This window comes from Budorcas taxicolor, chromosome 20, assembly GCF_023091745.1.
Source record: "Budorcas taxicolor isolate Tak-1 chromosome 20, Takin1.1, whole genome shotgun sequence".
NCBI lineage: Eukaryota > Metazoa > Chordata > Mammalia > Artiodactyla > Bovidae > Budorcas > Budorcas taxicolor.
The window spans coordinates 10,396,878-10,420,343 of NC_068929.1; the positions used below are offsets into that span (position 1 = coordinate 10,396,878).

The following is a 23,466-nucleotide window of genomic DNA, read 5'->3' on the forward strand; positions in this document are numbered from 1 at the left end:
GCAGCCTTTGAGTGGCGCGCTGCCGGAAAGGCGAAGTGCGGCGCCGACTGAGGCAAAGCGACACAGATTTAGGTTCCGCTCACCGGTAGGGCGTCCTCGGAGACACAGTGTAGCGACGTAAGACCTTTGCACCCTTGGTTGCGGCCGGCACATCGGCTCTCACCAGCCGGGCGGGAAAAAGGCGGCCTCCAGATGCGACCGAGTGCCGGGTAGGTCCCGGGCCGCGCCGTGCGGCTCCCGCGTGCCTTGAACCACGCAGTTCACTGGAGGCCTTCTAGGATGCTACAGCCAGGCAGACACGAGAACCGCAGTCTCCCGTCCCCTCACCTCGGTGTTCGCCCAGGTGTGGGCCTCTCTCTCCCTCTGGCGAGAGCGACTGGTCTTTGTTCTATCACCGTGTGTGATGTGTGCACGACTGAGAAGGATGCGGAGGCATGAAAACTTACTGTAGAGGGAAAGTAAAATTACTGGGCCTTAACGACTGTCAGAAAAAAAGCGTCCTGTTTTTTCGGACTAATTTTTGAAATTCGTGAGGCCTTTTGGTGCACAGGGCGGTGTGAATTTGCATTTCGTCGTTCTCTAGCGGTACGCAAGAAAGTGTCCGTTTTACCTTTTAAAGCATGGTCGCTGAAGTTTCTTTAATTACGTCTGGAACATCATTCAGTTATTTGTCTCCCAAAGTCTTAGAGCATGGATTTGAGGCAGTTTTTTTAAGCCTTCATCTTCTAATGTGACTGTTCTTTAGAACCCGAACTCATTCTAATTAGCATTTGTATATTTCCAAGTGCAGTAAGTTACGTAGACTCTTCGTGGGATACATTTACCCCTGGTATTGCCTTCCCCACCTGATTCAGGTCACTGTTACATTGAGGCCTTCCATGAGCTCCTTGGCCTTCCCTAGTAGCTCACCTGGTAAAGAATCCGCCTGCAATGCAGGAGATCCCAGTTGTATTCCTGGGTCCGGAAGATCCCCTGGAGAAAGAGTAGTCTACACAGTACGTATTCTTGGGCTTCCCTGGTGGCTCAGTCGGTGTAAAATCCGCCTGCGATGCAGCAGACCTGGGTTCGATCCCTGGGTTGAGAAGATCCCCTAGAGGAGGGCATGGCAACCCACTCCAGTATTCTTACCTGGAGAATCCATGGAATTGCAGAGTCAGACAGGACTGAGCAACTAAGCACAGCACAGCATATGAGCTCCTTGCCTACAGTTACTGCTGCCTCAGTTCCCCTTTCCTGCTTAATTCTTTGCTGTAGCACCTGTCACCATGGGAGATGCTGTGTGTTTTATTCCTTTTGTTTCTTATTTGTATCCACTGATTAGGATAGAGACAGCATGAAGCAGGGATTGTTGTTTTTTGCTCACTACTTTTAACCCCATTACTTAGAAGACAGTGGTAGACAATAAATTCTTGTTAATTGAATTGAATTCTCATGTGGATCATGTGATGTGATAGATGAAAAGACAGGCTCAGAGATTTGAAGTTAGTCATTAAAAATCATAGAAGACTTGGGACTCAGGCAAGTCCTCTAACTAAAGTCCAGTTGGCTTTTTCCCACCACAAGTGAAAGGCCCACTTGACATTTCTAGTATAAATAAAAGTTTATGGAGAGTTTTTAAAAGACGTTATTGACGTGTAATAACTGTGACACGAAGACAAATGTGTACTGTAGATGAACGTTCTTAGTGAATTCTTCAAAACCTGAATATACCCATATAAGCAGCACCCAAATCAAGAAATGACCTGCATATGAGAAGCCCTCCTCATGCCTTTTTCACTTCTAAGAGTACCTACAATCCTGATTTCGAACAGAACGGATTAGTTTTGTCTGTTTTAAATTGATGTGATTGGAATCATACAGTATGAACTTTTATGTGTTGGTTTCTTTTGCTTCCTGCCAGTTCATGGAAGTTTTTAATAGGTTTGTTTAAATTTTGGACTCGTGATTTTCTTTTTTTAATTTGTATTTCTCAAAGCCATATGCCCTTTTCCCTTCTGAATCAGAAATAGAAAATATTTTGAGGTTAATCAAGAGCCACGTTTTGATTTGTGTGAAAAAGAGGCAAAGTTGTTGCTATGTTGTCATTTGTTTTTACTTTCACCTGGGATTTTGGGATAGAAATGACCTAAACTAATCAATGTTAGCAAAAAGCTGTCTTAAAAAAATTTCTTTCTATCTAACTGTCAGTAGCCAAGAAGGGTATCGTCACTACTTTGGTGCATGTCCCAAAAGTATATACTAGATAGCCACTCTTTGCATTTTGGCTGTCAGAAGCTTGACAATGTATTCCCCTGATCTGTATGATACTTGAATGGTATTTATTGGTACAGATAAGGTTAGAAGAATAAGCCAGGAGGATGTGAGAGCTGCTTTGTAAATTGATTTGTTAAAGAGGAGAAACAGGTACGGTGGTAAAAGCCATGCAGAAGGTGTTATGAATGAAATGTTTGTTGTTTTGATATGCAGGGTTGTTAAAAGTCACAATGTTCCTGAGGCTGGGGATCATGTGTTACCCATTGTCATGTTTCCAATAACCAGTTCCTTGTGTTGCTTCACTAAATGTTAGAAGAACAAGGACTTGGAAGGTACTTTTCCAGTTGACCTTTAAGAGTATCTTTAATTACTGAGTATTTTTTTCTAGCAACCTTTTTTTGTTTTTTTTTTTTGCCAAGCTTTTTTCTTAAATGAAGTTAAACGCTAGACGCATTTTAAAAATTTAGATAAATAGCTCATCTTAGGACTTGTGATGTAAATCCTGTGGTAAAAATGAGTGTTTAGATAGCTAGCTTGAGGTGCTCAATTCAACATAAAAAGAAAAAAGCAAAAATGACAGTAGGGATTGACGTTAATCAATGATGAACATATTGACCTGATTCATAGTTGATACTTTTCTGAGAATATTGAATATGACACAAATCTGAATTGAAGTTTCTAATTCAGGAAAAATTACTGAGTATGCTAACAAATCCCATATGCAAACAGACTATTTTAACTTGATGCTTTAGAATCTCTTTTCCTATTAATACATTACTTCATCTTCAGGAACAACATCTTCATTTTTGCTTGCATACTCATGTATTTTGTGATTGTATTTTAGTGTCCCATGATTCCTGTTTTTGTGTATTAAGCCTTATAGACATGATAGTCCACTGATTTTTTTTTTAAAATAGTCTATGGATTCTTTTGTTTATAGACAGTGTAACTTGTTGATCATGTAGAACGGATATCTAGCTTTTTTCCCCTCGTTACTTTCCCTTTTCATAACATAAGGTGTCACACCTTTTAGTGAGTACTTACTTTACCGAAATAAGCTTGGGTCTACTTGCATGAGCACAATAAAGTCCATCTATGAGCACAATAAAGTCCATCTACTGACACCAGGTTGTGAAGGAAAGTGCAGTGTTTACTGCAGGGTACCAAGCAAGCCTTCCCTGGTGGCTCAGATGGTAAAGAATTTGTCTGCAGTGCAGGAGACTCCGGTTTGATCCCCTGGAGAAGGGAATGGCTACCCACTCCAGTATTCTTGCCTGGAGAGTTTCATGGACAGAGGTGCCTGGCATGCTACAGTCCATGGGGTCACAAAACATCGGACACGACTGAGGACTAAGACACACGAGCAAGGAGCCTCGGTAGCTAGTGCTTAAAAGGCCTCAACTCTCCAAAGGTTTTCAAGGAAAGGTTTTAAAGATAGGGAGAGGGAGGGGGATTGTGGGTGTGATCAGCTCATGGATAGTCGTTCCAATCAGTTGGAGTCTACCTGCTTGTCGGCATCGGATAGTTAACTTCCACCTGGTGGAGGTTTCAGTATCTGCAAAACAACTCAAAGAACATGGTTTAGAATGGGTGAACTTACTATTTTATCGTTTGGCTGTTTTATTTCTGCAGTTTCTCACTTCTCTTATTAAATTAGTTCTTTGGAACTTGGGGAAGACCTAGAAGACCTAGATAAAGTTTTTCTACAGACAACAGGCAAGTTGAGGACATGGGAGGGGCCTCTGTTCTGGAAGGCCCCATAGGGCTTTGCTTGATTACGTTTTTGTTTGTTTTTACTTTCTGGCCACTCCCCGTTGTCCTGTGGGATCTTAGTTTCTGGTGAGGGATTGAACCTGCACACACCGGCCCCCCCCCCCCCCCCCCCCCCGCCCCAGTATTGGAAGTACGGAGTGTTAAAAAACGCTGGATTGTCAAGGAAAGTGCCTCAGTTGTACTTATGTGTTGTCTAAACCTGAGGAGGTCTGGACCTTGTATAAAGAATCATCTGATGGCGCTAGTAGGAAACCATTTTCATTGAAAATCATTGAGCCAAGAGGAAGAAGAATTTCAGTGGCGGGCCCTAAATGACTTCGTAGGTCAGAAAAATGTTTGAGGCATGGTGCTAGGCTGCTGATAGAAGATCCCTCCTTTGGGGTCGGTAGTGGAGATAACTTGGAAATACCATGTTTGTCGTGCATAAATATAAGTTCCAGTTATTATGAAAACAGAGAGAAGGTGGTATGAAAACTTTGTAGGAGATTAGGAAAGGCTTCCAAGCTGAGGCTTGAAGGTTGAATAGAAATTTGCCAGGTGTGTGGCTTTGGGGATTTGAGGACAACTTTGAGACAGCGGCACCATTACACACAAAGGTGCGAAGGTGTCAGAGCATGGTGCTTCAGAGGAATTTGGCTAGAGCTCCTGGAATAGAGTAGGAGTGGGAGAGTACAAGGCTGTGAAGGTAGTTAGGGGCAAATTTGTCATATTAAAAGACTTTACAGGTTTTTAAGTAGGAAATTGACAAGATGATGGATTCAAGCAGTATTTCCCACTTAAGTGATCTGAGTACTACCTTTTTAAGTCTGACAACTGAATGTCACCTGAGCTATTAATTACTTAATATTTTTCCTTAAATTGACATTTTTACATAAATGATTTCATAAAAGCAATACTACAAAATCCCAGGTGGCCCAGCGGTAAAGAATCCACCTGCAGTGCAGGAGAACATAGGAGACTCAGGTTTGATCCCTGGGTCAGGAAGATCCCCTGGAGGAGGGTATGGCAGCCCATTGCCTGGAGAATTCCATGGACAGAGGAGCCTGGCAGGCTGCAGTCCATAAGGTGGCAACAAAGAGTTGGACACAACGGAGCACGCGTGGCACGCATGAAATCATAGATTTTGTTGGCTATTGTTTCTAACATTTGTTTAGTAAATTTTTTTTCCTCTGTAACCTAAAGTAATAATCATGGGCATTTACTTTGGGAAACACAGTGGTGGAATAAGTTAAAAACTTCTGGTCTATAGGAACCTTTTGCTCTTAATAATAAGTGAGAACTCAAGAACAGTTTTGTTTATATGGGTTGTAATTGATACTCAGATATTAGAAATGAAAGCAAAACTTTAAAATGTTTTAATAATTCATTAAAATAATAAATCCATTAGATATTAATGTCATTAATATACTATAATGCAAATACCTGTTTTTCAAAAACAAAAATGATTTAGTTTGAAGGGTGTTTTATATTGTTTTATAATTTTGCAAGTCTTTTAAATGTCTGGCTTACCAGGAAACAGCTTACATCTGCTTCTCTATTTGTTATGTTACTATGCTTGTGCTACTATTTGTTATGTTACTATACATTGTGCTGCTACTACTATGTATTGTGCTAAGCTGACTCTTCACAACCATATGGGCTGTAGCCCACCAGGCTCCTCTGTCCAAGAGATTCTCCAGGCAAGAATACTGAGTGGGTTGCCATACCCTCCTCCAGGGGATCTTCCGATATATATATATATGTATGTATATATATGTGTGTGTGTGAATATATATATATATATATATGTATATAGCTTCCCGATAGATATATATACACATTATCCTGATATGTGTATACATGTATTTAAAACATTTTTTTGATTGAAGTATCTGAAGAAAATCTAGCAGAATACATATATGTGGTTGGGCAAAGGAGGAGTATTTTAATAAGTCTTTTCAGAAAATTGTGGATCAATGTATATACCAGGTTTTGACAGGTGATAGTTTCTTAAAGGTTGCAGTGTGGGATCAAGCCATATTGGTGAGCTTTTTGTATTCTGTTATGGTAGGATTCTGAACTTGTTCTATTTCAGAATAAATTTAACATATGTTATTTTGCAAATATTCTGAACTTTAGTATTGGAAATGAAGAGGGAATGGATTCAAGATATATTTGGGAAATAAAATCAAAAGGACCGGCAGCTTCCTAACTAAGGGTAGAGAATGTTTCTGTCTTAAGAAACAGAAGGGAGAAGATTTAGAAAGGATGATAATGAGTTTTGACATGACTTCTTCCATAACAGGTACCCAATGGAGTTTAACCTTATCTGTTTACTTGGTGCCCACCCCCCTCGTCTCATATGCTTCTGTGCATTTTTCTCATTGCTTTGAGAGTGTACCTGATGCATGGTGAATATTTAGTATATGTTTTTTAGACTAAAGACACTAACTTTCCATGATCATAGAAGAGGACTTGCTTCTATATATTTCTGGTTGAAAAATCAGAATATACAGATAAACCAAAAAATTATACTGTCAGTGAGAAATCACCAACTTAACATGTAGATGCTTACCTTTCTGTACTTAATTCTGTTTTTTTAACAAAAAAATGCTCTTTTGCTTGCTGTATTGTAATTTCAGTATGCCTTTTTCTGCAGTATCTTCACATCTTTCTTGAGTTAAAGGATGCTGAAAAAATAAGGGACGTGAGAACCATGTTTCTCATGTTTAGTTTGAGTGTCATTTTCTGAATTATGCATTGACTTTTTGATAGCTAAAAGTATCGTTTGTACTTTTTAACAGTAATACATTTTTACTTAATATACTGCATTTGCCTTGCATATGTCTTACATGTAATACATAAGCTTAGTTTTGCAATTGTGTTATTTCTTTTTCAGAGAATAACAATTTAGAGGGCCAAGATGTCCAATTTAAGGATATTTGCAGTGAATCGGAAGAAAATATCCAGCTTGCACTACTTTAATGTAAGGTTTTCTTGTAAAGTTAAATGTACTTTGACAACTTCAGTTACTTGACTTCCCTGAAGGTCTAGTGTATTTCATATACTAGTATAAGAATTTTGTATTTCTTATACTAGTATATCAGCAGTTTCCTAACAGGGAGTATGGAAGAATCTGTAGCCAACAAGAAGCATGCCTTTTCATTAGTCTGTAAATTCATTTTGCTGCTTTAAAATTACCTATGCAGCATATTGAGACTCTATTCCATTTTGAGGTCATTAGTGGCCAAGGAGTTACACAGATTTTCTTCAGTGTTTCCATTTCTGATGCTTTCAGATTGTACACCTTTTGATAGATGATACTGTCTTACCCTGGTCATTATGAAGTAGAAATTTAATTAGTTGAGTCACTTCTCTACTCTTAATCTGTTTTCTTATAATGATAGTGTTTTGTTGCTAGCAACTTGGTAACTAATGTAGAAGTAACACAGAAATGACAGGTATGCATTCCTTGATATCATGAAAGGCAGATTGTGGCAGCCCAAAATCATTACATACACTAACTGCAACAATGCCAGATATATTGACAGCCGTTAAATCTAGTGGTCTAGGGATAAACTGATGGAGAACATCCAGCCTCTGTGTGGGAACATTACAAGAAGATACTTGGGAGCTTTTAAAAATGTTAGTTTTTTTCCCCTCCCTTCCTTGTCCCCTGAGTGTATTTTAAAAGCTTTCTAGCTGTCAGAGTCACCTGGGGGGGCTTGTTTTTTTGTTTTTTGTTTTTTTGCTTTATTTATTTTAAATTGAAGGCTAACTATTTTATAATATTGTGTGGTTTCTGCCGTATGTGAGTGTGAATCAGCCATAGGTATACATATGTCCTCTCTCTTTGAACCTCCCTCCCACCTCACACCCCATCCCACCCCTCTAGGTTGTTACAGAGCCCCAGGTTGAATTCCCTGAGTCATACAGCAAATTCCCATTGGCTATCTGTTTTACATATGGTAGCGTTTATGTTTCCATGTTATTTTCTCCATTTGTCCCACCCTCTCCTGCCTACTCCCACACGTGTCCATAAGTCTGTTCTCTATGTCTGCATCTCCGTTGTTGCCCTGCGAATAGGTTCATCAGTACTGTCTTTCTAGATTCCGTATACATGCATTAATACACAATATTTGTTTTTCTTTTTCTGACTTACTTTGTATAATAGACTCTAGGTTCATCCATGTTATTAGAACTGATTCAAATGCATTCCTTTTATGACTGAGTAATATTCCATTGTATATATGTACCACAGCTTTTTTATCCATTCATCTGTCGATGGATATCTAGGTTGCTTCCATGTCCTAGTTATTGGGCTGACAACCCTCAGAATGAGAGAAAATAATAGTAAATGAAACAACTGACAAAGGACTAATTTCCAAAATATACAAGCAGCTCATACAACTTAATACCAGAAAAACAAACAACCCAGTCAGAAAGTGGTAAAAAAAAAACAACCCTAAACAGACATTTCTCCAAAGAAGACATACAGATGGCTAATAAACACAAGAAAAGATGTTCAACGTCACTCACTTTTAGAGAAATGCAAATCAAAACTACAATGAGATATCACCTCACACTGGTCAAAATGGCCATCATCAATAAGTCTACTAACAAAAAATGCTGGAGAGGGTGTGGAGAAAAGAGAACCCTCTTGCAGTATTGGTGGGAATGTAAATAGATACAGCCACTGTGGAAGACAGTATGGAGATTCCTTAAAAAACTAGGAATAAAACTACCATATGACCCAGCAATCCCAGTACTAGGCAAATGCCCTGAGAAAACCAGAATTGAAAGAGATACGTGTACCCCAATGTTCATTGAAGCACTATTTACAATAGCTAGGACATGGAAGCAACCTAGATGTCTGTCTACAGACAAATGGCGGGCTTGTTAAGATGCATTATTTGACCCTATCTGTAGAGTTTGATTCTCTTGAGTGGAATGGGTCCTAAGAATTTATCTTTCAAATAAGATCCCTGTGATGTTAATGCTGCAGATCGAGAAGAGCCATCATCTAAGGTCAGCTCAGTATTAACTTTGGCCTTAGTTTTTTCTTCTATAATTTTGTGTTGTCACTTTTTAAGAGTTGGAGATAATAAACTGGGACTACTCTATGAAGATTCAAGAGAGTTATGATGTTAAAGCTACAGTAAACAGTTAAGCTAAAATAAAATTAACATTTCTTTTTCTCCTCACCAGAATATGTGTTCCTCTAAAATAAGAGCAAGTCTAAAAAGATTAAAGCTACATGTACTTCTTGGAAGAAATTACAGTTCCCTACCAGGTATAGATGTTAGATTCTTCTCATCTTTCTTAAACTGCTTGCTTTCTCCCTTTTCTCTGTCTCTTTCTCTCTCATTTGCAAGCATTTCCCTTATTAGGGATCGCCAACCATTTTTAAAACAGTGGCTCTCTTTTACTTCTTGGCTATTTCTTTGAGATTATTAGGAATTGAAGCATTCTGGTAGATGTTCAGAGGTAGTATCAGTCAACTTACACTTCTCATGTGCTGTCCATCCTCATGAGGGAAGGGTTGGTGGCTTGAGTAGCTGGCTCAGAGGTGTAGCAGGTGGATCAGCGCAGTGCATCTGCAGTGCCACGTGTGCGGATTCATCCAGCTGCAGGTTGTATAGTGCTGTGGCATGCATGCGTTGAAAAAAATCCTCAGGTAAGTGGACCTACACACTTCAAACCTCTATTGTTCAAGGTTCACCTGTAACTTCATTCTGTAGCAGTTCTCACTACCATCTTGGTCATGTGAGAATACTGGAGTAAAAATACCAATTGGCTGTGTAACTTGTAAAGACATGTAAATTTAATGGCCTGCCTTATTGGTGAATATGGGGTTTCTGTGTTTTGCCCGTGCAAATTTATCCATAGCAGTACAGATTATCATCCAGTCCTTAGACTGCCATCAGGTTTTCAAAATATAATAGACGTCTTCATAATTTAGTATAGAAATTTGGGAGAACTGGTTTAAATAGCAGAAAAGTGTAGATTAAATTTATAAATGTAACTGCATTGTTTCTTTAGTATCATCATGACTTTTTTATTCCAGAAATACTGTTTGGCCTTCTATAAATATTAGATTATTATAGCTTTCCTATTCAGTGACACCTCCTAGGCTGTCTTTAAAGGTATTATGTCCTTGGAATTGCTGAGGCATGGTAGGTTCCAAGTTGTACAAAAACCGTTGTCAGATGATATGAGTATCACTCTTTGCTCTTCAAGCCTTGACAATGTCAGTTTATAGGACTGTGTGTTTTTGTTTTTGTTTTAAGTTATTGATATGGCTGTGCTGGATCTTGGTCATGGCGTGCGATCTCTTGGTCGTGGCATGTGAGGTCCAGTTTCCTGACTAGGGGTTGAGCCTGGGCCCCCTACAGTAGGAGTGCAGAGTCCCAGCCCCTGGGCCACCAGGAAAGCTCTTGTGCATTTGTTGTTGTTGTTGTTTGTCTGGTTCAAGATCAAGCTTTTTTAGTGCAAGAAAATAAATTTTAGGTAAACGAGTGTTACATTTAGTTTGAATTTTACTTTAATTGGTATACTATTTGCTTAAAATTCTTTTAATTTCTTTAATTTATAAATTAAGGACATTTTCTTTAACAGTTCAATTTTAACACTCTTTCCATTAGGTTTAATAGGAAATGATATCAAGTCCCTTCATTCCATCATCAATCCTCCTATTGCTAAGTAAGTCCCATCATTGATACTGTCTTTTCCACAGGCTGCCATGAAACATTACAGGTGTTTCTCACAGGCTAATTCAGCATTTAGTGACTGCTCTAATTTCTATAACTTCCTGCCCTACCTAATTAACTATAAATAGAAGTTGGTTTGTCTCTTAAAAGCTGTTGTCTCAATTCAGTGCTCAGAATTTTTAACATAGCAGCAGCACACTTTTCATAGAAATAAATATAAGATATTCACAGAATCGTAGTTAGCTCTTTGGTTACTTAGCTGTTTTGTCAGAATACTGTGAGAGTGATACGTTATCCATTTTTCTAGTTTTTACACTTTTGTATAAAATGTTGAAATACTAACCAGTTTTGAAAATTGCACAGCATAGATATTTTGGTTTTACAGTTTCAGTAATGTCCACCTTATGATACATGTCTTCTTTTTTTCTTCCCTTTTAAACAGAATTCGTAATATTGGAATTATGGCTCATATTGATGCAGGAAAAACTACCACCACAGAAAGAATTTTATATTATTCTGGATACACAAGATCACTGGGAGGTTAGATTGGATTCCTGCTCTCCCTCCTCGCCCCCATTAGAAAAAAACATCATTGGGAAATATTTTGATTAAGAAGTCAACCCAGAGATCTTGAGTATGGCATGGAGGCAGCACTATCTAAGCCCCAATATAAAGTTTTTTAAGGTAGTTACAGTACTCACCAAAGGATCTTTTTAGTTTCAGTTAAACATTCAGACTCCTGTGTCTTGGGCTGCAGTTGGCGCTGGTCTGCTCAGTCTTGGGGCAGGAGACATAGCTTACCAGCAGATCAGCAGTGGGAGCTTCTTCCTGCAGAAGCTCTTACAGCAGTCTGCAGAGCTCTGTGGAAACTGTCTGCTTTGGCCACCCAAAAGTGATAGCTGAGGTGCCAGGTAACAGGTTCACAGGAGCCACTCCAGCTTGGAAAGCTCAGGCCTTGGAGGAGTGAATATCTCGTGGTACAGCTCTGTGGGCCACCTTCCAGGTTTCTCACAAAGGACGTGCCATACCCCGCTCAGGGAAACCTAGAGCTGCGTTTCTTCATCAGGTATTTATAATTCACTGATAGTCCTGCCCAAGTCAGGTGTAGCTTACCAATCAGGAATCATTTTTTCTGTAAGTATGTTGCCTAGCAGTGCATTTGCCACACTTGTTTTCTGGGCTCTAGGAGAAAAGAGCTGGAAAGTTAACCAGAGGTCAAATTCTCATGCAGGACAAGAAAGGATTTTGTTAATCTTTAACTCCCAGTAATAGTATTACTTACCTAAGTTTGAATTTACTTTTTTTATTATAATATGTCAAAAACTGTGATTCTTTTTCTCTACCTCGCCCCCTTATCTCTGGTGAAACAGTTTTTTTCTTTCTTTTTTTTTTGACATGGAGGGCATCATGTCCTTTTAACTTTTTTGGGGGGTGCACTGAGTTTTCATTGCTGCTTGCAGGCTTTCTCTGATTTCAGTGAGCAGGGGCTACTCTTTGTTGTGGTGCATAAGCTTCTCATTGAAGTGGCTTCTGTTGTGGAGCACAAGCTCTAGACCCATGGGCTTTAGTAGGTGCAGCACACAGGCTGTGTGGGCACTACAGCATCAGCTAAGTAGTTTTGGTGCATGGCCTGTAGTTGCCCGTGGCATATGGAATCTTCCTGAACCAGAGATTGAACCCATGTTTCCTGCATTGGCAGGTAGATTCTTATGCCCTGTACCACCAGGGGAGTCCACCAAAGTGATTCTGAAATGTGTTCCATTGAGAACCATTTCTCTAGGTCCTTGGAATTGGCTGAGACTTTTATAAAGGATAAAACCATTCAAGATGAGAATCTTCATGATGATAGGTTCCTATCATAATGATAAACACATGAATTTCTTATGGAATTTTTTGCTGTGTAAATGGGAAAATGGGACTTCCCAGGTGGCTAAGTGGTAAAAAATCCACCTGTCAATGTAGGAGACTCGGGCTTGATCCCTGGGATGGGAAGATCCCCTGGAGAAGGAAGTGGCAACCCACTCCAGTACTCTTGCCTGGAAGATCCATGGACAGAGGAGCCTGGCGGGCTACAGTCCATGAGATCGCAAAAGAATCTTTTGCTCAACTCGTGAAAGAGTTAGCTGACTCACTTGCTGTACAGTAGAAACAAACAACATTGGAAAGCAACTATATTCCAATAAAAATTTTAAAAATATTGTAGAGAAGTGATAAGATTGGAATTAAGATTTGGTTAGTGCTCTTTTATGGCATTACTCTGCCTCCTGTCAAGGGATCAGGTGTGAGGAACATCGTGTAAAGATGGGATAATGAAAGTTAAACTTGGAAAAAAATGAAAGAAGTATATGATTCAGTAAAATTAAAATATGTAAAGAGTTTAATCTTCATTATTATAGATAAAAAAAATTTTTTATGGAATAATTACTCATCTGCTTAAAAAACTTTTTCTAGAATGATGCTTAATTTAGAAAAGGATTAAGGGTCTTAAATATTAAATCAATTATTTTATGAACAGTTTTTCTTAGAGCAAATTAAACTATGTCAGGTAGAAATCAAAGGCCTATAAAATATACTTGCTTTTAAGCCTAACTATGTCATTTCTTTTCCTGGCTAGATGTTGATGATGGAGACACAGTGACAGATTTCATGGCTCAAGAGCGAGAACGAGGCATAACTATTCAGTCAGCTGCTGTCACATTTGATTGGAAGGGGTACAGAATCAATCTTATTGATACACCAGGTAGAGTGCTGTTTCAGCAGTGCAGAGGTGCTACATTATTTTGAGGTTTTTTTTATTTGTGTGTGTGTGTGTGTTTTTAATCGTGGTAAAAAAACATGTAAAATTCACCATCTTAATAATTTTAAAGTATACCGTTCAGTAGAGTAAGATTGTTCACATTATTGTGAAATAGATATCCAGAACTTTCTCATTTTTTTTTGAACTGAAACTCTGTACACTTAAGCAGCCTCTTCTTTGTCCCTTTGACTGACCTCTGGTAACCACCATTCTACTTTCTCGATCTGTAAGACTGACTACTTTAGATACTGCTTGTAATAGAATTGTACACTATTTGTCCTTTTGTGACAGGCTTATTTCACTTAGCAAAACTTTTTAGGGTTCATCTGTATTGTAGCCTGTGACTACTTCCTTCCTTTTGAAGGCTATGTAGTATTCCATTGCCCATAAGTAAGACATTATGGTATACATACAAAATTTTGTGTATATACAGAAATATATGGTGAATATTTGAATACAAAAAATTGATGAATATTTGGGTTGCTTCCACCTCTTGGTTATTGTGAATAGTGCCCTTTTGAACATGGAGGTGTAAATATCTCTTTGAAATTATCCTTTCAGTTCTTTTGGGTGTATACCCAAAAGTGGGATTGCTGGATCATGTGGTGGTGGTGGTTGGGATTGTGGTTTAAAGATTTTAGGTGTTATATTTCTCATCTTTTTCTTAGGTCATGTGGATTTTACCTTGGAGGTTGAGCGCTGCCTGAGAGTGTTAGATGGTGCAGTGGCCGTGTTTGATGCCTCTGCCGGTGTAGAGGTAAAAAATATTGCCCAAGTAAAGGTAGAAAGTATTATTTTTTAAAAAAAGTAGAATGCATCAGATTGATTTAACGATAACCCTTTATTTGGTAAGCTGAAATTGATATTATTATAGCCCTTTATTTCATAAGCTCAAATCGGTGGTCTTGTAACCCTTTATTTGATAAGCTCATAAAGTCCAATTATGATGAAAAGAATTTGGAATAATTTGGAATTTAATATTGAGATGTGATCTGTATATGATCTCATGTACTTCAGAGTAAAAGGAAAGTAAAATTTACTTTTCTCTAGGAAATAATGAAAGTTGGTTTTGAGAAGAGCTGGATTCTTACTTTCAAGCTGACAAGTTAGTCTGCCATAGCTTTATGGATTCTGGCAGAAGACACAAGATTCCTGAGTCAAGGATGAAGGACTATATTAGTCACCAAAATAGCGATATCCAGAGTAGCAACATTTCCTTGTGCTGATTCCTCAAGCCCCAATTCCCTTAGGGTGACTAAGGAGAGGTCAGGTGGCAGCTGCATGTGCCGTGGAACCCTGTGCTTAGAGAATGCAGGCGTTATAAGGGGCAGTAGACATGCCTGCTCTCTGCTCTGAAGGGATACATTATCTTCCGGGGTTGTAAGCCTACCGACCTTTTGCTCTGGAAGGAGACACTAGCTGCCATCTCTGAACTGTTCACTATACAAACATCTTTGAAAAGATAGTCCAGAACAAAGGTAGTCAGTGCCTCTCCTGATAAAACATGCAGAAATATGAGCAACATATGAAGGATTTTATCCTAAAACTTAATATAAATCTCCTTGAATAAAACCTGAAAATGATAGCAATAATCCTTAAATTATTGCTCTTAGGGTCTGTTATGTTCTCTTTAGCTGGTATTCTGTTTGTTTTGTAATCTCAAGATTGGCTTTACCTTGAATATAGAACCATATTGTTCTTATCTTAAGATTGTTAAAAGTGGTATCTTAATTAAGGGATCAAAATCAGCATACCCCAAAATGGGACAAATTGACACCATGGGCCTTCTGATGTGAGGCACTAAGAAGGGTATTGTTTTATTATTTTCTGGCAAAAATGTTTGGCTCATAGTGTGAGAAAACAGACTAAATCTAACAAATCTAAATTGAAAGACGTTCTCCAAAATAGCGGGCCAAAGCTTTTCAGAAATTGAGAGAAAAATATAAGGAAAAAACATAAGGAAAATGAATGATTGGGGTTGGGGGGAGCTGGGAAACTGTTCTAGATTACAAAATTCTGAAGAGACAAGACTGAATGTAACATATCTTCCTCAGTGGAATCCTGGATCAAAAAGGTTACAAAGGATATCTTTGGGAAAATCAGAAATTTGAATATAAAGTATGTATATTAAAGCATTGTGTCAGGGGGCTTCCCTGGCGGTCCAGTGTTGAGACTCTGCCATTCCAATGCAGGGAGTATGGGTTCTATCCCTGGTGAAAACTAAGATCCCCCATGCCACAAGGTGCAGCCAGAAATTTTTTTTTAAATGTTAACTTTAATTTCCCTGAATGTGGTCTTTGTAACTGATCATGCAGGAGAATGTCCTTATCCTTAGGAAATGCATGCTGAAGTATTCAGGGTTGAAATGTCATGGTACCTGCAACGTGATCTCATGGCTCAGCTCCCATCCACCCACAGATACATACGTGGTTTTAGTTTGGGTGCCAAGATGGGATTAGATGTAGAAGAGATTTATTGGGGGGAATAAAAAGGGAGAAAGAGAAGTAGCAGAGGGTGTTCAGACCACAGGACAGGCTGACACCTGTGAAGGAGAAGGGTAGGAAGGGGGATTCGGAAGGAAGAGTCTCAGGCTACAGCACAGTTACAAGAGAGTTTGACTATACTCTGGGGAGTCTTCAAGACAAAGTTACCTGTTAGAGGAACCCATGTCTTGTGGGAATAGACCTACATTATTACTCTGCTGAACTCAGTCATTAACTGGGAACAGCCCCCAAGAAGGGGGCCCTTGAGAGAACATGGTGTTGATCTCGAAGGCTAACAGTTGGGACCATCAGTTAATCGTGCTCTGCATAGTAGTTTCAAGTGGCACATTTTCAGAGCCACCACACACATAATGTGTGCAGAGGCACGTGTTTATGTATAGGGAGAAAAAAGGCAAGTGTAACAGAATGTTAATATTTGGTAAATCTAGGTGAATGAAGAGTACATGGGTATTTATTGTACTGTTCTTTCCCCTTTTTTATAGATTTGAAGTGTTTCAAAGAAAAGTTGGAGGGGAAATAAAATAGTTATTGTCTGTCTACCTGAGGACCCCTGACAGACAGTGATATTTGCTTGATATAAAGCCTGACACTGAGGTCTGAGGTTGATTATACACTGTTATTTGTGTGTCTTTGAGTCACTTCATTTCCTAATGGTTGCATCCTTCCTATCATTATAATTCTTTACAGGCATTCGACACTTAATCATTCAGACGGATTACATTATTTACAAGATTGAAATATGCTTAGTAGGAAGTTTCTGAATTTGTGATACAGGAGGCTGTTATTTGCTAAAACAGTAGATGAGCTTTTAGCTGGCTGGTGGAGTGATGGGAGTTTTATTTCTTAATATGTTTTGTTTCTTGGGAAATTTATAATGTATATCCCCCCTACAACTCACATAAAAATCAGTGGGGCCACTAGGTAACAATTTCTTAGAAAAAGACACAGGAAACAAAAAACAAAATTGATTCATTCAGTTCAGTTCACTCACTCAGTCGTGTCCGACTCTTTGCGACCCCATGAATCACAGCACGCCAGGCATCCCTGTCCGTCACCAACTCCCGGAGTTCACTCAGACTCACATCCATCGAGTCAGTGATGCCATCCAGCCATCTCATCCTCTGTCATCCCCTTCTCCTCCTGCCCCCAATCCCTCCCAGCATCAGAGTTTTTTCCAATGAGTCAATTCTTGGCATGAGGTGGCCAAAGTACTGGAGTTTCAGCTTTAGCATCATTCCTTCCAAAGAAATCCCAGGGCTGATCTTCAGAATGGACTGGTTGGATCTCCTTGCAGTCCAAGGGACTCTCAAGAGTCTTCTCCAACACCACAGTTCAAAAGCATCAGTTCTTCGGGAAATGCAAATTAAAATTACAAAGAGACCATTTCATACCCACAAGAATAGCTAAAATTAAAAAGAATGATGAGAAATCTTGGTTGAGGATGTGTAGTAATTGGAACTCTTACATGTTATTGGTGGGACTGTGAAATACTATACCCACAGTGGAAGACTATTTGGCAGTTTCTTGTAAAATTAAGTATACACTTGTCCTTGTTGTTGTTCAGTCACCCAGTCATGTCCAACTCTTTGTGACCCCGTGGACTGTTGTAGCATGCTAGGCTTTATACAGAGGAATTTAGCAGTAAAAATTAACTAGTATATGCAACAATGGCAATGAATGTTGAAAACGTTATATTGGGTGAAAATGCCATGCTATTTATATGAGGTTCAACAATAGGCAGAATGAAACTTGGGACATAAAAATCTCTAATGTTCTATGTGTTCTATCTCTTCACTGGGATAGTAGTTATACAAATATATACACTTATCAAAATTCATTGAACTGGACTCTTAAAATCTGTATACAGTTGACCCTCAAACAGCATGAGTTTGAACTTCATGGGTCTGCTTACAAGTGGATTTTTTTCACTAAATAGGGGCTTCAGACTCCATAAGCCAGGGTTGGTTGAATCTGCAGATGCAAAACTGCAGATAAGGAAGGCCAACTGTAAAGTTAAAAGTGGACTTTTGACTTTGCAGAGGTTTGCACCCTAATCCCTGTGTTGTTCAGGGGGCAGCTAGCTGTATTTTATTGTATTTTAAGTTTTACCTAATAAATGACAAACTGGTATCTATTTTAACAGTGTCAGCACATTAGGTTTTTAAAAGTCTAGGCTCTACTAGGCGAACTGTTTATATTTAACACGTACAGAAAGTAGAATTAAAAGAAGCCAAATAAAAAAGCATATGAGAATTGTGACTTAGAAATACAGGTGTTGGCATCCTTTCCCCTCCTTAAATTTTCTTCAGTTTATATGAGTATTCAAACATTCACAGTAAAAATACTTGATTTTTGTCATAGTAGCATTTTATAGTACATTCCTATTTTTTCTTTTCACATTACAACTGTCTGAATTAATTAAGGCAAAAGTCCATATTGCACAGATCAGAAAACTGATGAGTTCAGTATTATATGATGTTACCAAGTGTGATTGTTACTAAGTAAGGTGAAGCCAAACAAAGAAGGTCTTGTGATTCTTGGTTAAGTCCTCTCTCTGTGACTCCCAGTACTTCTCAGTGGTTCATTTTCTTTGTCTTGCATCCTGGTTCACCCAGAGTATTCTTAGCTGGAAGCATAGTCTTCAGGCATACTTAATCAATTTTTCAGCTGTTTTAACCTGACAGCATTAGCACGGGTCCAGAGGGCTGCCGTCTGTGGGGTTGCAGAGAGTCAGACACGACTGAAGTGACTTAGCAGTAGCAGCAGCAGCAGAGATATATGTGCAGTAGTACTAGCTATGCTAGAACAGGGCCCAGTTCCGTTACAGTGCAGGCTGAGGTCTGCTTATTTCATGTTTAGTAACGGTTGTTTTTGTCAAATATGTGTTTTTTTCCTTATCTTTGCTTTAGGCACAAACTCTTGCAGTATGGAGGCAAGCTGATAAGCACCAGGTACCTCGAATCTGTTTTTTAAACAAGATGGACAAAATTGGAGCAAGGTATTTAAAATGTGTTTCTTTGGCTTATCAAAGTAAGAAAATTATTTGAGCTTTTAATGCACTATAACTTAAATTTAGAAACAGCTATTCCCTATAAAGTATAATGTATTCCATGGTATCCCAATTCAATCCATGGTACCTATTCCATGATATCCCAATTCAGTCCCATTTAAAAAAAATTCAAAGCAGCTAACAGATAAAGGAACAATGTGGGATTAATAGAAAGCTGATGATGAAGTGCTCTGATTCTGAGGTAGAGAGGCTTTATCCTATTTTTTAGGCTCCTGACAGAGTGATGTCTCACTGATTCCACTGGCTCTATTTAGAGCTGTATGGCTGAGTCCTTGTATTGCTGAATGGTGTTCCTGTCATTGCTAACGGTAGAGGGTAGAGAATTGTTTCCTGTAGTTGCCTCAGTGAGTGATGTTCTTCCTTGTCCCCTGATTTTCTTTAGCTACTGGGTAAAATGCTCTCAATGAAAAGAAACTAGGAAGGAGACCATAGGTGTTTTGAGACCTGCATATAGGGCAAACACGTTAAGGCTGAGATGTAGTGGTAATTCCGCAGACTTAGAGTGGTGATCCTAAATGGATACGTTATTCTGAGAACAGAACTCAGACAGTCAAGAATGTATGAAGGATTTGGAGAAAATGAGAAAGGGTGAGAATTAAGAATTCTGATGATTCTGGGGAAATGTGAAAGGGGGCAGTCCTGATCTGTGGTATGGGAGTGACAGTTAGAAACCATAAACCGTGTCTCTTCTAATACCACACAGGTATGCTTTGTGTTTCTGTCACTCTGTATAGTAATTTTAAGGCTGCTGGTTTAAAGGACTTTTGTCTTGATCAGTAGAAGCACAGCAGCCTTCAAAATGTGCTAGACTAAAGTTCTGACCATTTTCTGTTTGGAGTTCCTTGAGATCGATAGAAGTACTGACTGGCAGCACCCGTAATGATGGGAGGGAGATGGCTGGATACTAGGTTGCTGCTTAAAGACATTGGGACCAGAATGGTCTGCATGTGTGTATGAATCAGCCCTCGTGCCAAAGATGGCATGTGTTTTGTAGGTAGCCAGCCCTAGTGTTAGCACAGAAATGAACAGTATAGCATATGATATGAAGAATGCCTGAGATAAAAGTATAGAAAAATAAGGCTGGCTCTAGGAAGAAAGTGGGTAGTCATGTGTGATAACAAATGTATTGATATTTGTTAAGAGAAAGAATCTTTGACTTGTAATCATAAATCTTGCATTTGAATCTTAACTCCAATTTATTCTGTGTGACTTTGATCAATTCATTTAATCTTAACCTCAAACTTTAGTTAAATGAAGCTCACAGTAATAAAATACCCTAAATACACTTGTGGCAGAATTATGATAGATTCTCAGTCACTTTTATCTGAAAAGTGAAAGTGTTAATCACTCAGGCGTGTCTGACTCTTTGTGATCCCATGGATTATAACCTGCCAGGCTCCTCTGACCATGGAATTCTCCAGGCAAGAGTACTAGAGTGGGTTTCCATTCCCTTCTCTAGGGACTGTTAATCTGAAATTAACATTAAAAGACAAGATGTCCTGTGGAAAAATGTTAAATGGTGAACATTAGCAGCAATTTAGGGTTATACTTTTAGAGAACATTCTTAAATCCTATTTTAAGAATCTTAACATTTTTAATTATTTTACAGTTTTAACTATGCAGTTGAAAGCATCAGAGAGAAGTTGAAGGCAAAACCTTTGCTTTTACAGGTTGGTTGATTAATATTTGGTTTAATTAATATGAACAGATCCTTCTTAGTTTCCTTATCAGTTTATTGTGGTATTATTATATACATTTTTGAAGCTACCTCAGATCCTTTTGGAAGAAGTTAGGATATAAGTAAAAATAGATTTAGATTATGATAATGATGATAAGAGACATTTGGGAGTGAGTGGGGGAAGTTTTATCACCAGTATAGTTTTAATTGAGTTCTAATGATCATTTACTAAAATGTTTGTCTCACTCTCACTTACAGTTACCAGTTGGTGAAGGCAAAGCTTTCAAAGGAGTGGTGGATGTAGTAAGTAAAGAAAAACTTCTTTGGAATCCCAATTCAGATGATGGAAAAGACTTTGAGAGAAAACCCCTCTTGGAAATGAGTGATCCTAAATTGCTGAAAGAAACAACGGAAGCAAGGAGTGCCTTAATTGAACAAGTAAAGTAAATACTTTGCGCTTAAAATTGCTTACATATTTAGAAACTTAAAAAAAATGTTTACTGTGACATTTCATCTAAATTTACAAATAGAATATATAAAGTATAATACTGTGAACACCAGTGTAGTCACCACCCAGCTTAAGAAGTAGAGTATTAGCAATACTCTTGAGTCTCTGTGTGCCACTTCCTGATCTCTCGCCCTTCCACTAATCTCTACCCCCCACCACCACCTTGACTGCAGTATTTATCTCTCATTTGCTTTACTTTATAGTTTACTACAGATACATACCTCATTTTCCATGGTTTTGAATTTTACTTCAATGGGGCTTCCCTGGTAGCTCAGCTGGCAAAGAATCTGCCTGCAATGCAGGAGACCTGGGTTTGATCCCTGGGTTGGGAAGATCCCCTAGAGAAGGGAAAGACTACCCATGCCAGTATTCTAGCCTGGAGAAGCCCATGGACTGAATAATCCATGGGGTTGCAAAGAATCAGACACAACTGAGCGACTCTCACTTAAATGAAATGATACTGTTTGTATTTTAATACGTTTCTCAACATGTTGGAGATTCATTCATGTGTGACGTGTGATTATACTTCATTCGTTTTCAGTCTTCTATAGTGTTCCAGTATAATATCATCGTACAGTTTATTGTCTGTTCTCCTGTGAATGGACTTGAGGTTGTTTCCTCTTTTTTTGTTGTGGTGAACAGTGTTTCTGTGAACATCTTGGTATGTATCTCTTTGTACACATTGCAAGAATTTGCTAAATATAAGAGTGGAATTGCTAGGTCAAAGAGTATCATCTCTTTTACATTGGCAGATGTCCTATATAGTATTCCCATTTTATAGGTGGGGAAACAGAGGATTAGAGTGCTTTAATAAGTTGTCATATAGCTAATGAGCAGCAGAACGGGAATCTGAACCCAGACTGTCTGAGTTAGAGCTAGAGCTCGTACCTGTTTTGCTATACTCTGTAATTTGAGGTGGAGGGGGCATAAAAAGAATACAAGCAGAATCAATAATTAGGTACATAACTGGTTCCCCTCTGAGGTGTTTTGACTTGTACCAAAGAGCTATCAGGGTTTCCCTGGTGGCTCAGACGGTAAAGAATCCGCCTGCAATGCAGGAGACCTGGGTTCGAACCTTGCCTGGAGAATGCCCATGGACAGAGGAGCCTCCACAGTTCATGGAGTTGCAAAGAGTCAGACACGACTAAGTGCACGCCCGTGCATACGCGCACATACACCTCTACCTATCAGTACACACACACATAACCCTCAACCTATCAGTACACACATACCCCTCTACACACACACACCCCTCTTCCTATCAGTACACACACACACACACACACACACACCCCTCTACCGATCAGTACACACACACACACCCTTCTGCCTATCAGTACACACACACACACACACACACACACACACACACGACCTTCTGCCTATCAGTACACACACACACATACATACACACACACACCCCTCTACCTATCAGTACACAAACACACCCCCCCACCTATCAGTACACACACACACACCCCTCTACCTATCAGTACACACACACACACACCCCTCTACCTATCAGTACACACACACACACACCCCTCTACCTATCAGTACACACACACACCCACACACACCCACCCACCCCTCTACCTATCAGTACACAGACACCTCTCTACCTATCAGTACACACACACACACCCCCCTACCTATCAGTACACACACACACACCCCCCGCCTATCAGTACACACACACACACCCCTCTACCTATCAGTACACACACACACCCCTCTACCTATCAGTACACAAACACACACCTCTCTACCTATCAGTACAAACACACACACATCCTTCTACCTATCAGTACACACACATGCACCCCTCTACATATCAGTACACACACACACACCCCTCTACCTATCAGTACACACACACACACACCCCTCTACCTATCAGTACACACACACACACCCCTCTACCTATCAGTACACACACACACACATCCTTCTACCTATCAGTACACACACATGCACCCCTCTACATATCAGTACACACACACGCACCCCTCTACATATCAGTACACACACACCCACACACCCCTCTACCTACCAGTACACACACACACACACCCCTCTACCTATCAGTTCACACACACACACACAGCCCCCTCTACCTATCAGTTCACACACACACACACAGCCCCCTCTACCTATCAGTACACACACACACACACACACCCCTCTGCCTATC

At 39.3% G+C, this 23,466-nt stretch overlaps 1 protein-coding gene across 3 annotated transcripts in view; it reads left to right on the forward strand.

Moving 5' to 3' along the window:
• Positions 1-72: 72 nt before the first annotated feature.
• The window catches only part of GFM2 (GTP dependent ribosome recycling factor mitochondrial 2), a 50,731-nt gene continuing 27,337 nt past the window's right edge, over positions 73-23,466 (forward strand). For all 3 annotated transcript variants that reach the window (XM_052659344.1, XM_052659345.1, XM_052659346.1), the window contains exons 1-10: positions 73-209; positions 6,905-6,991; positions 9,214-9,298; positions 10,650-10,707; positions 11,158-11,255; positions 13,330-13,455; positions 14,181-14,269; positions 18,926-19,014; positions 20,696-20,756; positions 21,023-21,202. In XM_052659344.1, coding sequence (XP_052515304.1) covers positions 6,929-6,991; positions 9,214-9,298; positions 10,650-10,707; positions 11,158-11,255; positions 13,330-13,455; positions 14,181-14,269; positions 18,926-19,014; positions 20,696-20,756; positions 21,023-21,202 — 849 coding nt within the window. In that variant the 5' untranslated portion in view covers positions 73-209; positions 6,905-6,928. The remainder of the gene's footprint in view (positions 210-6,904; positions 6,992-9,213; positions 9,299-10,649; positions 10,708-11,157; positions 11,256-13,329; positions 13,456-14,180; positions 14,270-18,925; positions 19,015-20,695; positions 20,757-21,022; positions 21,203-23,466) is intronic.